The sequence below is a fragment of the Lynx rufus genome, unplaced genomic scaffold (genome assembly GCF_022079265.1).
Source record: "Lynx rufus isolate CCGP_SWC_20201006 ecotype Redwood Valley unplaced genomic scaffold, mLynRuf1.p SCAF_11, whole genome shotgun sequence".
NCBI classification, from domain to species: Eukaryota; Metazoa; Chordata; class Mammalia; order Carnivora; family Felidae; genus Lynx; species Lynx rufus.
Window position 1 is genome coordinate 60,004,949 of NW_025814825.1, and position 14,187 is coordinate 60,019,135.

At 48.7% G+C, this 14,187-nt stretch overlaps 1 protein-coding gene across 1 annotated transcript in view; it reads left to right on the forward strand.

Moving 5' to 3' along the window:
- The window catches only part of LOC124506403 (deleted in malignant brain tumors 1 protein-like), a 107,796-nt gene extending 97,392 nt beyond the window's left edge, over positions 1 to 10,404 (forward strand). Inside the window, 6 exon segments of the mRNA XM_047072463.1 lie at positions 2,176 to 2,594; positions 3,103 to 3,211; positions 4,263 to 4,438; positions 6,482 to 6,583; positions 7,041 to 7,408; positions 10,113 to 10,404. Of these exon segments, the coding sequence (XP_046928419.1) occupies positions 2,176 to 2,594; positions 3,103 to 3,211; positions 4,263 to 4,438; positions 6,482 to 6,583; positions 7,041 to 7,408; positions 10,113 to 10,404 (1,466 nt within the window).
- Positions 10,405 to 14,187: the final 3,783 nt, after the last annotated feature.

Genomic DNA, 14,187 nt, shown 5'->3' on the forward strand with positions numbered 1-14,187 from the left:
ACCTCTCAAATATTATCTTTCTGGGTTTTTTTAATATTTTTTTAAGTTTATTTATTTTTGTGAGAGAGAGTGAGAGGAGCAGGGGCAGAGAGAGAGGGGGACAGAGCATCTGAAGCGGGCCCCACATTGACAGCGGAGAGCCCGATGTGAATGAACCGTGGGGTTCAAAATCATGAACTGTGAGATCATGACCTGAGCCACTTAACTGACTGAGCCACCCAGGAGCCCTGATCTTTCTCTTATCAAAAAACATTTCTGAGAAATCTGATGGGTTTTCTCCATTTCATTTTCAGCCCCTATAAACATTTTTCCTACAAAATCTAATACTTTTATATTTTTCCTATAAAAATTTAGTATATTTATAAGGCTTCTTTTGTGACCATTCAGCAAATTATTTTCCTTTTGGAGAATAAGCACCACTTGTTACATTTTGATAAAAAAAATAAAACTTGGTGGATGGTATTTCTGCACCTAAACCTAAGCAGAAACTCAAACAAAACTATTAGTCTCTGAACCTCCAGAAAATGTGTGGGTCTTTTTCAGCTTTGAATATAAATATGTGACTTTGAGGATATGTGTTTTTTTTAAGCTCAGGTTTTCTTTTTTTACAGTTACAATTTCAACTGGTGAAGACATGATCCCTTTGCCTGGTAATTTTTGTTTGTTTCTAAGCACTTAAATTATCAAATCATTATCAGTACTGTTAGGATCGTAATTCTTTTTTTTTTTTTTCAAAGTTCCTGCTCCTTACAGAAACCTTTTATGAGTAATAGACATATATGTGTATGTAAATGTGTATGTAAATATATATGCATATGTAAGTATATATGCAAATGTCTATGTCTATGTCTATGTCTACACATACCTTTGTGGGGCAGGAGCCCCAAATTCACCTCCTGAGGCCTGACCCAAAAGATACTTGCCTTTATTCATAGTTCAGCCAAGCATGGTTATCTTGCTCCAGTATCACAGCAACCAATTGCATAAGGAGAGAGCAACTATCCTAAACTAGGACACTGCAGTCACAGAGAAACCACAGCCAGTGGTATTTATTAGCATTCACTAAGCATCTTCTATGGGCCAAACAGAGCAGGAAGTTGGAAAACAGTTGCTAGCAACCCCTCTTATATGAAGACAAATCATTTTACACACATCTATGGGTATGGAACCACTGACACTCTAGATTTTTAAAATTATTTTTACTTCTTTAAGTCACCTTTTTTTGACCTATAATGATACACAGTAAGTTGCAAACATCTATGAGGTTTTTCTAACGTATACAACTATGTAACCACCACCACCACCACCACCACCACCGGAATCAAGATCTAGAACATTCCCATTATCCCCAAAAGTTCCTTCATGTCCCTTTGCAGCAAATCCCCCAGGCGACCGACCACTGGTCTCCTTTCTGCCACTGTAGATCAGATTTGTTTTTCTAGAATCGCATATCAATGGGATCAAATAATACGTGCTCTTCTGCGTCTGCTTTCTTTTGCTTAACAAATTGTTTTTGAGATTTGTCTATATGGTTCCTTACGTTGGCATTTTGCTCCTTTTTATTGCTTAGTAATATTCCACTGTGTGGGTAGTCAGCAATTTATTCATTCCCCTCTCCCGCTGGTGGACATGTGTGGATGGTGGAGAATTCTGCTACGCACAAATCTTCCGACGCACATCTGTTTCCTTTATCTTGAGCAAACACCTGCGAGTGGAACAGCCAGGCCACACAATATACTTTGTGCAGTTCAAGGGTTGGCTTTTATTCATCCAGAGTGAAAGGAATTTCACTGGACAGATGTTGTTTGCTAAGCCACAGCAGTGCCTCAATAATTTTACTCCAAAGATTTGAGGGGTTTGCCATTTTGTTTTCTTTGGGGTCTTGGTACTTTTGTGTGACAATTACATTCTCACGTGTCTGGGCAACTAGGCTGACAATATCCGCCATTGTCTGCGGCCTTCAGTTAATTCAGGTTTGACTTTTCTATGAGAGAGTGCAGGGGGTGGGGGGACGGGAAGGAGGGAGCGAGAGACAGAAGGCAGCACCGCCTGGCGTGGTGAAGCTCCCTGCAGTGTCATCTCTTCCACTGCAAATGACATGCACGGAGCAAGGGAGGGCAGCTGTCGCACCTGTCACCCCCGCGACCCCGTTTCACTCTCTCTCTCCTCCCGCAGACCCTCCCCTGCGTCTGGCGGGCGGGCGCAGCCGCTGCGAGGGCCGGGTCGAGGTCCGCCACCAGGGCGTGTGGGGCACGGTGTGCGACGACCACTGGGACATCAGGGACGCCCGCGTCGTGTGTCGCCTGCTGCGCTGCGGCCCCGCGCTCGCCGCCCCGGGGCGCGGCCGCTTCGGCCCGGGCTCGGGGCCCATCCTGCTGGACGACGTGCGCTGCGCGGGCACCGAGGACGCACTGGGCCACTGCGGCCACTCGGGCTGGACGCGCCACAACTGTCGCCACCGGGAGGACGCGGGCGTGGTCTGCGCAGGTGCCGCAGCGCGTCGGCGATCGGGGCTGTCCCCGGGGCTCCGCCCCTCTTCCTCCGCCCGCGTTCCTAAGGCCAAGGCCCTCGCTGCTGGGATAGCAAGGGCGCATGTGAGGGCACAGTCGTAGGTGGACACCCTTCTTCACCCTGACCTGGCCGTCGGAAGTCAGAATGTCGGCCGGCATGTCCCTCTCACCCAAGATTTGGCCTCTGCCTTTCCTGTAGTACTTTTTATTACCACCCGATACCCCTCTTGGCATTCTGGCCTCCATAGCTGGACCCTGTTTGGGGTGGAGTAGTAGTTTCTTATATTTGTCCTACATTTACCCCCGGGGAAATCTCAGAGAGTTACGGAATTCTCAGATTTGGTGAACAAGTCCGAGCCCCCTTTGTCTGTTCCATCCTTAAGTTTTTTAACAGGCAAACCAAAGAATCACTCTATTGCTCTTATCTTTATGTGGGAGTTACTCTTGTTTTGCACAGAAATGGATCACAAATAGAAAAACTATCAGAGTCCCCCTGAGACTAACAGTCCCGCAGAGAGCCATAGAGTATGAGTCCCCTGGGGTCTTGGGATCCTATCTTCCAGACCCTCACTTTCATTGTGTCTGCTCACAGTTCCAGCCATGCCTCCTGCTGTCGGCGGACCCACTGGCAAGGGTAATTCGTTTTCCATTCTTGGATTATACACCAGGGTTGATTCGGTACAGCTACCGAAGGATCAAAGGTCTGGGGCCAAAAGTATCAGAAGGGGTTGAGTGAATCTGGTCAGCCGTGCTTCCTGGCCAGGACCCTAGCCACAGGTGACTGTCCCGCCTTGCTTCTGTGCTGGGGAGGCCTTCGATGGCTATGAACTGCCTACTTCCCGGCCTGAGATTCTGAGCATGTCCTGTGCATGGGAAGGGACACCAGCCCGAATTCACTCATGTGATGGTGTTTATAATCTGCAAAGCCCTGTATTTACTATTCTCTTGGTGTTGATGACACCCGTACTCTCAACGCTTCTTCACGCACACCGGGATCCCTCCCTCCTGCTCCATCGGGAGGTTCTGGGCCCTCTTTCCCTTCCCATTGCTTGGAGTACTCTCAAGCCATGGTGCTCCAGCTTCCGTAGCTCAACAGAATGAGCCCATTTCCCGGCACTGCATGTTCTACTGCTGCCTATACCCTCCTCCTCCATATTGCACGGCTGACGTTTGCTTCTCACCAGGCCTGGCTGCCTCTGCTGTACCCAAAGACAATGGTAAGCCCTCCCCTCTAAGCTGCGGGAAGGCGGAACTAAGACAGCAGTTGTCCCCGGGAGAGAGAACGGGTTTTGAGGGGGCACCAGCTTCTGTCTCCACCGAGATATCTCACATCTCTATCTACTCGCCGGGCTTCAGGAGGCTGGGGAAGAAGCCTCTTAACACCTATGCTCCCTCCCTCTTTGCTCCCACACCCTTGCCTCAAATAGATGTACGTCCAGCCTCGGGTGTCCTCAACATGGGAAATGGGCCGTTCTCTAAATCTATAGACGAGGCTCTGACTCTCGGCACGTGGGACGTGTGCTGTGTGTATAAGACTCCCATGATATGGTGTGACTTTTTGGAAAAGAGAGGATATAAATAAAATCAGCGGAAGTCAAGTCAAGGGTGGGGGGTGATGGGAGCTGAGGCAGCCCCCGGGCGCAAGGTACTGTCCATGCTTTATAAAGTAAGCACGCACCCATGTCCCGGACCGACGCGCCCAGTGTACCAAATCGTCTTTGTGAGCTTCTCCCCATGCTCCTCCTCCTGCAGCCTGGCTCTCCTGCTTGCCTCACCTCTTCCAAGTCACCATTGACCGAGGTTATCTCCGGAGGCTGGGCTACTCCTCCTGGGACATCCACTTAAATGATGAGCTGTGTCGTCCCCACGTCACGGGGCGCTATCTGATCTTCAACATTCCCTATGGTCACTGTGGCACTGTCAGACAGGTAAGAAACTGACGGGGTGGTGGTACCCTTCTGTGGACGGAGGCCAAGGAGAGAGATTTGGAAAGTTCAACCACCTGTTAAAAACCTGGCAGGGCCAGAAGAAAGGCACAGCCATGATTTTGTTTCTGAATTCAGTGAGACCTGGAGCACTCACTAATTTGTCTGAAATTTTCCTTCCTTTTGGGAATTTAGAGTACGTACTGAATTTGGAATACACAGTAATAAGTGCTGAGTGCTGATGGACTGATGGGTGGGTAAATAGACAGATGGATGAATGGATGGATGGATGATGGGTGCTGTTCTTTTAGCTCCAAAGCTGAGCATTTTCCACAACTTGCTTCTTTATTCACTGTTAGTGCACACCTACTATGTGCACACTATGGCGCTGGGCATGGGAGAGGACAAATGATCTGACAGCTGCGTTCTAACCAGACAGCTAGCTGTATTCCCCAATCTAGAAAGCATAGACATTTGGGTATAATGAAATGTGTATGTCTGTCTCATTTTCCTTAACCACCAGCTTATTTCACGAGACAACGTCACTGAAGTTAAGGAAACAAGCGAAGAGTGCGTAACTACAAAATCGCACTTTTCTCAGCATACCTAACAATGTACCATCAATGTACCACGTTACACAGCACAGTCTCCATGCTGTTCCTCTCTTCCTTTGTATCAGTATTTAGACACACAGAACAGCAAACATTTGGCATTGTTGGAGGTTTGATTCATCCAAGAGTCTGCATGACGCCAAGTCACTGCTTCACTCCATACTTCACATTTTGTCTATTTGGTTGTGCAGACCCACGGTCGCACACGGTCTTTTTTGCTCTGAACCTTCTAGTTTTTACCTCAGAGGTTTCTGCCCCAGGGGCTGTGCCGGAAGCCCCCCGGTGTCTGCGCGGCAGGCACCCCGGAAGCTTCTAGGCCATCAGGGAGGACCCTGGCAGTGTCCTCTGTGGCCCCGGCTGGCCTAGCTCCTACAGCACTGGGGCCAGAGGACACCGCAGGTCAGGAACCACTTGGGGTGATGGCCAGTCCCAGACCACCCACGGCGAAAACACTGCCACAGGAAGGTCCTGTGTGTGACTGCAGAGTCAGGGAATAAGCAAACCTTCTAGGTGCTGAGGACACAGCGGCCAACGCGACAGGGGCCGGGCTCCACAGCTCTCACATTTGAGAAGGAGGCACTGCACAAATGCACATATGAGAATCATTTCACAGACCTTAAGATGGCAAAACAAGGAAGAGAATAGGAGATGATGTGGGGTGGAAGGAAGGCCACTTCGAATAGGGTGGCCAATGAGCCGAGGCCTGAATAAGGAGACGGAGCCAGGTAAAGGAACAGGGGGCGTGCTCCGTGCAGGGGGACTAGTGATGAGGCCCCCCGGGCAGCAGCAAACTTGGAGGGCTTGAGGAAGAGACTCGAGGAGTCAGCACCGGGAAGCCCAAGGTCAGGTTGGAAGGGGCAGGACCATGCAGTAATGGAGTTTAGCTTTTCCTCTAAGCTGTGCATCAGGTCAAGGGACAAGGGAGACGCTGTTTCTTCGGGGCACAAAGAAAAAAATGTGTTTTTATGGATAAAGCGTGCAGAACATGAAGAGTATCTTTGTTGTATTAAAATGTCATAATGGAGGCTGGGAAGGGGCAGGGGGATGAGTAGGAAAGGAAAGGTCTAAAAAGGCGGGGGGTGCCTGGGTGGCTCAGTAGGTTGAGCGTCTGACTTTGGCTCAGGTCACCATCTCACAGTTCGTGAGTTCGAGCCCCGCAGCAGGCTCTGTGCTGACAGCTCGGAGGCTGGAGCCTGCTTCGGATTCTGTGACTCCCTCTCTCTCTGCCCCTCCCTCACTCACGCTCTGTCTCTTAAAAAACGAATAAATGTTAAAAAAATGTTTTAAATAAATAAATAAAAAGGCAGACCTGGTCTGAGCTGACGGGGCGGTCCTTGGAGGGTTCCCAGGCGGACGTCAAGGATCTGAGTCACACACGCAGAGGCTTCCTGCAATCCACGTCGCTGGGCGGGCTGAGTCTTTGGACGGCACACAGGGCTGTGGCGAGGAGGCTGCCGGAGGCGACGGCACCCCCTTAGCCCTTCGAGTCCTGCTGGATTTGAAGGACAAGGCTAAGACTCAAGGCGAGCAGGGCCAGGCCCCCAGCTCACAGGGAGCCAGAACCCCTCTGGGGCCAAGAGAAGAGAGGGGCTGGAAGAGAGGAGAAAAGCACAGTGGGCCATGGTCCGTGCCTGGCTGAGAATACCCAGGCTGGGGTGGGGGGGCACGTGTGCAGGAATTGGGTGGAGAGAGCGCCGGGTAGCCAGCGTGGACCCCCTGCCCCGCCTCATACCAGCACAGCTCGGCCCTCACAGGAGGGAAGAAGGGAGGGCAGGCTCACACACCGGGGCTCCTTGCGTGCTCCCTGAAGTGCTACGTCACTCCGCCGTGGCACTAGGTACCACGGGAGGCAGCCCCGAGGCCCCCTGCCTCCAGCTCACCGGCCGACTGGCACCCAGCAGGTGTGTGGAGAGGCCTCTGCCGGTGTAGGAGTAGGAAAGTGCTTGTCAGGGAGCCAGGAGCACTGGCCAGAACCTCCCCTCTCGTCCTCCCAGGAAAGTCTCGGCTCCCTCAGCTACTCCAACTCCATCAGAAGCCGAACACGGGGCCACCCTGGCCGAGTCATCGTGCGGCACAAGGTGCCTCAGCTGAAGTTCACCTGCAGGGCGGATGGCCCCTCTGCAGTTGACATCAGTCCCGGGGCTGACGTCCCAAGGGAGAGCGTCGGCTATGATGTGTCCATATCCTTCCTCGAGTCGCCCATCAGCCTGGGGCCACACTATGCCAGCCAGAGGAAAGCGGTCTTCCTCCAGGTCACACTCCAGAGCCCCGACCCCAGTCTGAGGCTCTTTGTGGATACCTGTGTGGCTTCTCCAGATCCCCGTGATTTTACGACTGTCAAGTACGATTTGATCCGGCACGGGTAAGGAACATAGAAGGCCTTCTAGGGTTGACTGTTATATTCAGGTGGCATTCCTGTGGCTTCTCTGGTAGATCTAAGTCATAACATGGTGCAAAATAGTCCTCGTTATGCCCCAGAGGCAGAGTCGGGCCCCTACCGTCCCTCTGATCTCAGCTGGAGACAAATAGTTATAGGAAGCCTGGACAACGTCCCTTGAATCCCCAAAGAGTCTTGGGCAAAGGCCCTGCTGTCCTGGACTCTGCTGTCCCATCTCACCCTTTCATACCTGTGCCTCCCTTCCCTCTGCGTTTTATGACTTTATTACACTCTCTATTTGTGGTTCAGGCTCTCAGACATCTGATCTACCCTGATGGGCTGGTGCGTCTTCTCAGCCTAAACTCTTATAGTGGTGAGATTCACTATGGCTGTTTTGATTAAGCAACAAATTCGCCAAGTTAGAATTTGGGTATGTTGTTTGCGTTCATAGCTCCCTTGCCCCCTAACAGGAGCAAACACTTAGAGATGGGCCATTGGTGACCGGGGCAAGACAACAAAACCCTATCACTTACTGGTGGCAGCTTCAAAGTGGTGAGAGCCGCATGGGACGCATCATCGTGGTACCTGTTTCCAAAAGACAGGGGGAGGGGCAAGACGTAGCACTGTGCACGGGTGGCATGACCTATAGCATGGGAGGTGCACAGGTGTGGCATTGAACCGCACTGGGTCTCAGAGTGAGAAAGCTCTTCCCTTTCCATTCTCTTTACAAATAGACCAAGGAGAGAGACACGGTTTGGTGCCAGAATTTTAACAGCCGACATTCTCCCAATTCTGCTTGTTTAGGTTTAAGATGCTCTTCTGTTTCTAATTTCCTAATGTGGATTCTACATCTTTCTTCATTTCCAACACGTGCATTTGATTTATTTGATTTTGGTGAATTGTATATTCATTTTCACTTAGTTCGAAATATTCTTTACATTTCTCTGGAGACTTTTTCTTTTACCTCCGGGTTACTTTGAAGTGTGTTGTTTGATTTCCAAATAGGAGTTCTCCAGCAACCTTTCTGTTTTTGATTTCTAGTTCCGTTCCATTGTGACCTGAAGATACATTTTGTGTGATTTCTTTTCTTTAAATTTGCTAAGGTGTGGGTTATGGTCCAGAATGTGGTCTATCTCGGTGAATATTCCATGCAGGCTTGAGAAGAGTTGTGTTCTGCTGGTGTTGGATGGAGTGGTCTGGAGATGGCTGTTAGTCTAGCTGATTGATGGTGCTTTTTAGGTCATCTAAATCCTTTCTGATTTTCTGCCTGCTGGTTCTGTCAATTACAGACAGAGGGCTGTTAGAGTGTCCAGCCATCACCGTGGATTTGTAGATTTCTCTTTGCAGTTCTATTAATTTTTGTCTCACGCATTTTGATGCTCCGTTGTTACATGTATACTCATTAAGGGTTGTGTCTTTTTGGAGGGCTGGTCTCTTTATCATTATGCAGTATTCCTCTTCATCTCTGATCATTGTCCTGGCTCTGAACTCTGTTTTGTTTCAAATTAATATAGCTACTCCAGCTTTCTTTTGGTTAGTATTAGCATGCTAAATCTTTCTCCATTCCTTTGCTTTCAATTTTTCTATGTCTTTATCTTTAAGATGGGTGTCATAGACAGTTATTAGTTGGAACTTGGGGTTTTTTGTTATTGTTGCTTTTGTTTTATCTGCTCTGGCAGTCTGCATCTTTAAATGGTCATACTTTGAACACTCACATGTAAAGTGATTACTGATATAGTTGGATGAAAATCTACCATCTTGGTAACTATTTTCCATTTGGTGCATTTATTCTTTGTTTCTACCCCTGTTCTCCTTTTGCTGTCTTCTCTGGTTTCAGTGGAGCATTTTCTACTACTCCATTTTATCTCCTCTCTTGATGTATCATTTATACTTCTTTCCTTAACTTTTTCCATGGTTGTACTAGGGTTTACAAAACACATTCTAATTCTGGAAAGAGCCCAATGTCCATTGACTGATAAATAGATAAAGAAGATTCATCAAAAGGAATGAAATCCTGCCATTTGCAATGACAAGGACAGAGCTAGAGGGTATAAGGCTAAGTGAAATAAGTCAGCCAAAGACAAATGCCATATGATTTCACTCACATGGGGAATCTAAGAAATGAAACAGATGAACATAGGATGGACGGGGGACAGAGAGGTAAACCATAAAACAGACTCTTAATGATAGAGAACAAACTGAAAGTTGATGGAGGGAGGTGGGCGGGGGATGGGCTAGATGGGTGGTAGCGATTAAGGAGGGCACTTGTGATGAGCACTGAAACTGATATTACACTGTATGTAACTAACTGGGATTTAAATAAAAACTTGGAACTACAAAAACCCCACATTTTAAAATACCCGAAATTCACCTGCAAATAAGACAACCACCACCTTTAACCTCCCCTTTGGGCAAAATAGAGCAGAGCTTCAGAAGGCAACAGCTCTAGCTGGAATTTAATTACCTTGTTTGGTTTTTGTTGTATTTCTTTCACAGTTACCTGTCAGGAACAGTGGTTTGTCTACTCACAATAGTATTTTAAGTTTCTTCATAAAAGAAAGAGTGGGTAGTGGGAAGAGGTGTGTTTGGACTTCATATGTCTGAGTCTAAGCCTGATTATTCGAGTTGGGGTGCATTCACACCATCCTTTAAGTTAATCCTTGTGGCTGGGGGTGGTTTCTTCTATCAGGTGCATCAAAGACAAAAGCTATGTCAACCTCCACTCCCACCAGAAGAACACGGCCCAGTTCAAGTTCAACGCCTTCAACTTTCTCAGCAGCTATGATGTGGTGTATCTGCAGTGTGAGGTCGCCGTGTGCAAAGTGGGGGACCATTCCTCCCGCTGCTCCCAGGGCTGTGCAGAGCGGAGTAAGAGGGATGTGGGCCCCAAAGAGACCACAGAAGAGCGGACTGAGCATTTCCAAGTGGTGGGGCCACTGGAAGTCCACAGAGGGACGGGGCGGAACAAGACCCTTGTTTGATTTCTCCACTTTTCACGTGATTCTGTTATTAGAAAGCAAAGTCTATTTCCCTTCCGCAATGTAGTAAGTTTGAGAAATCAGAAGTTGTCCACACAGCGACAGGTGAAACTGCTAAAGAAGTTCTCTCTGAAGTTTGTTGCTAAATAAACCTTCTCTGATTACTAAACTTCCAGGCAGTCCCTCTCTTTGCCAGCCGGAGTTGCTGCGTTTTCTAATTCTTCACTACCAAGCACGTGATCATTGTCTTAACTGCACAAAATGTTATCAAGAACAGAGTTCTCTCTCTCTGTATCAAATTGCCAATTTAAGGTATTTTTTTTAATTGACTCCTTAATGTTCAGATGCTGGTAGGTGGATCTTTTTGTTTCTGTCCCTTGAGTGATGTGAGGATTTCTTTTCAGATCTCACTAAGAGTCTTAGGAAAAATAAACTAAGTGTCAGGAAATCGCTGCCTTTTTTTTTTTTAACCCTAATAACTGGTCAGTCGAATCAAACAGGTCATTTGCTCATTTGCTTGTTATCACTTACTCAAAACAAGCTCATTTTGCCCATTTCAAAGGGAACAAATTGCACCTCAGCTTTGTTGGGTTTGGGCGACAGCTTTGACGTTGACAGCAAATGGGAGTCTGAGACACAATCACACGAACCACCCGTGACTGCTTGCTGAGCTACCACGCACTCAGTCCGTGTCCCAGATCCTCAAAGCTTTATAGGAAACCTAAAAAGTACACAGGAAATCTGAAGAGTACAGAAAGAAAGGCTTGTATATCCCACACCCTCCTGAGAAAGGAGGGCAGCACCCACTTTATCCACGCTCTCTTTGTATCATCACAGAAAGAGGTCTGCACTAGGCTCAGTGTTTAAAGAGACAGTTTTGGACGTGGCCATTGTTTTTTTCTTTGCTTGTCAAGAAATATTCAACAGCAATGTTTGAAATATGAGTCCTTAAGGCCAAGAGATTTTTCCTTTAATTGTCATTAAATAGCAGTATGAGATGGGATGAATATGGCCAAGTCCCCCGGGGAGGAGGGCAGGGTTTGGGGGAGCCTGGGAGCTAACCCTGAAGTCCCAAGAGATGAAAATCTGACGAGTGACCCAAGGGCGGACATTGCCTCCAAAGGGGAACATCTCAGTTTCATTTCAAACGTGCCCTTCATCGACAACTATCTTGCTAAAAATAGGTTACTGACATTTACTTTGATGATGTCCCCTGCTTATACCTAGTGGAAGCTGACGAAACGTAATTACTGGTCAGTCTGGTGAAGACCGTATCTTTAAATCAGAAGTTAATCATTTGTCACCCAGTGGCTTCATCTTCAGTCGCATGATTTTAGCATCGGGCATCGATTTCACCCAAGGGCTTCAGATGAATTAAGGAGTTTTCCAGGTAAGCTGTGAGCTGCTGGAGTTTCTACTTTCCAAAGCTTATCTGCCCAGTAACTGCAGCTATCCAAATGTGTTGAGGAAGTGAGAGGCTAACAGCTTCCAAACTCAGCATCTTAGGACTTCTAACAGATGCCTAACGTGAAAAGTATCGACATTGAAAGGACTGATCTTTTCAGAATAAATAAATAAGGGGCCAGTGAACTTCCCAGCCAGGCTCTCTGGCTGTGGCTCAGCTAACAGAGAAGCCAGGAAGCGGCCCTTTCCACAACTATTCCAGGTGATTCTTAGGGACGCTGAAGTGTAAAAGCCATGGCCGCTGCTAAGCATCCTGTGCTTTCTGGATCAAAATGCACTTCACAGAAAACTGCAACCCAGAAACACCAATGGGTACAGACAAAAAGGCCCCAAGAGAAGTCTGCTGTCTCCAGCCAGCAGTAAAGGAGCAGCCAGGCAAGACAGAGAACTTTTACACGATAGCCACCTGGCTCCACGCACCATGGGTAAAACTGTGGCCCTACCCCCAGCCTAGCCAACGAAGGTGAAGCGGGGAGCCTAGACTTTCACCTGCCCTCAGGATCCTTACATCTCCCCTCCCCTGCCCAGGGTGGTGTCACCTGTGGGCAGTAACCAGAGCCTCCCCAACACCCCCCAGGTCAGGCGGAGACCAGGTGGGAAGCCTAGACTTCCAACCCCACCCTTTAACACCACTCTGGGTAGAGCCAGGACCTCAACCCTCATCCAGAGGTAACAAGGCAACTCCACCTTCCGGGGGGAGGGGGGAGGCAGCAAGGTCACATGGACAGCCTGGGTTCCACCCCGCTCAGTGGTAATGAGGTGACCCTCCCCATCTGGTTTGCACGTGCTGATATTCCATTGCCCAATTTGCTCTTAGCCTTGCTGACATACCTTGTTAGGCACGTGTCTTGACAGCGTAATGGAGTCAGAATTTAGTGCTGTGAGACATTCTGAAAATCCTCTTTTAGGAAGTGAGTTCTAGTGACCGCTCTGGTGTGACACCCACATCTCCCTCAGATGGGATCACTCATTCCTCAAGCTGCCGGGAGTGTTGGTGGCTGATGGCTCTCGGCCCCACTGCTCTGCAGGAATTCCCTCAGTTCAAGGCAGCTGCCTCAGCCCCATACGTTGGCTTCAACCACGAGTGGTCAAGGGAGGCATGTAGTGGCCGGAGCACCAAGCCTCGGCCTGGGGCCTCTCTGAAGAGCCGGCCCAGCCCAGGACTCCTGGGGGGGTTGACGGGGCTTTCTGCTGCCACCGCTTCTCCGCTCACCAACTCCCCTGCTGGGTCCTCCTTCCCTCACCCCTTTCAGGGCTTGATCGCAAGCACACTCCCCAGGAATCCTTCTGTGCGCAATACTCTCTATCAGAAGTGGTTTCCCGGGATCCGAGCCATGACAGTCAATACCGGGTGGGGTCTGAGGAAGCAGGTACTAAGACAGGACTTGGGGGGCCGGCCATGGGTAATCACCACTGGTGGCACGTGGAACACAGACAGCCCTGACTGCAACTCATTTTCTCGTTTAATCCTTGCAACACTCTGGGGTGGGGGGTGGGGGTGGGGGCAGTTTTACCTTCTGTTTTAAATTGTGGAGATCAAGGCTGAAGGTGAACCCGGTGAAGATAACCCACCAGGTAAGAGGAAGAGCTAACACCCAGGCCACCAACTACAAGTCGAGGACCCTTAATTACTTTACTGCAGTTTCCCCTGAAGAAAAACCCTTGCTGATATATATCATTTTATACCTATAATGCCTTGGTATAGCTCAATAGCTCTGCAAAAGGTTTTTTGACGCATGGTAATACAATTTTACAGTGTCTACGGAGTCACGGCATTTGACAACTGTCTTAGTCTTACACTATGTGCCTGGTGTGCCCCTGAGCAGCCCCCAGGCCTGGCCACCAGCATAAAATCAATCGGTTCCTGACAGAAAGATGGTGGACGGGCCAGCACCCAGACAGGTTGTAAGTTCTGTTTTTCTGAATTCGATTTGCCTGTTCTGATTACATTCTGAGTGTTTTCACATTAGGTTGGAAGAGAACTTCTGCAGTAGCTCTGTGTTGTCATACTGATGGAATGCGGAGGGCCACTTGGGGGATGTGCTTAGAAGATCCACGTGGACATATTAAAGAGAAAATGGGGAAGATGCATTTCGATTTGGATCTGGAAACCCAGCAGGCTCCTAAAAACTTGTTCGATGAGAATAGAGATGGCGTCTTACTCGTGGTATATTCCCCGGGCATTACCGCGTACCCGATACGTGTGTACGGGAGGAAAGTCTTTGGGCATTCAGAAATGTGGTTGCCTCTTTAGATGTTGATCAGAACCCAAACCACGGTGGTACTGAGTGATGAGGTAGAGTTGTAATGTACATCTAAGAC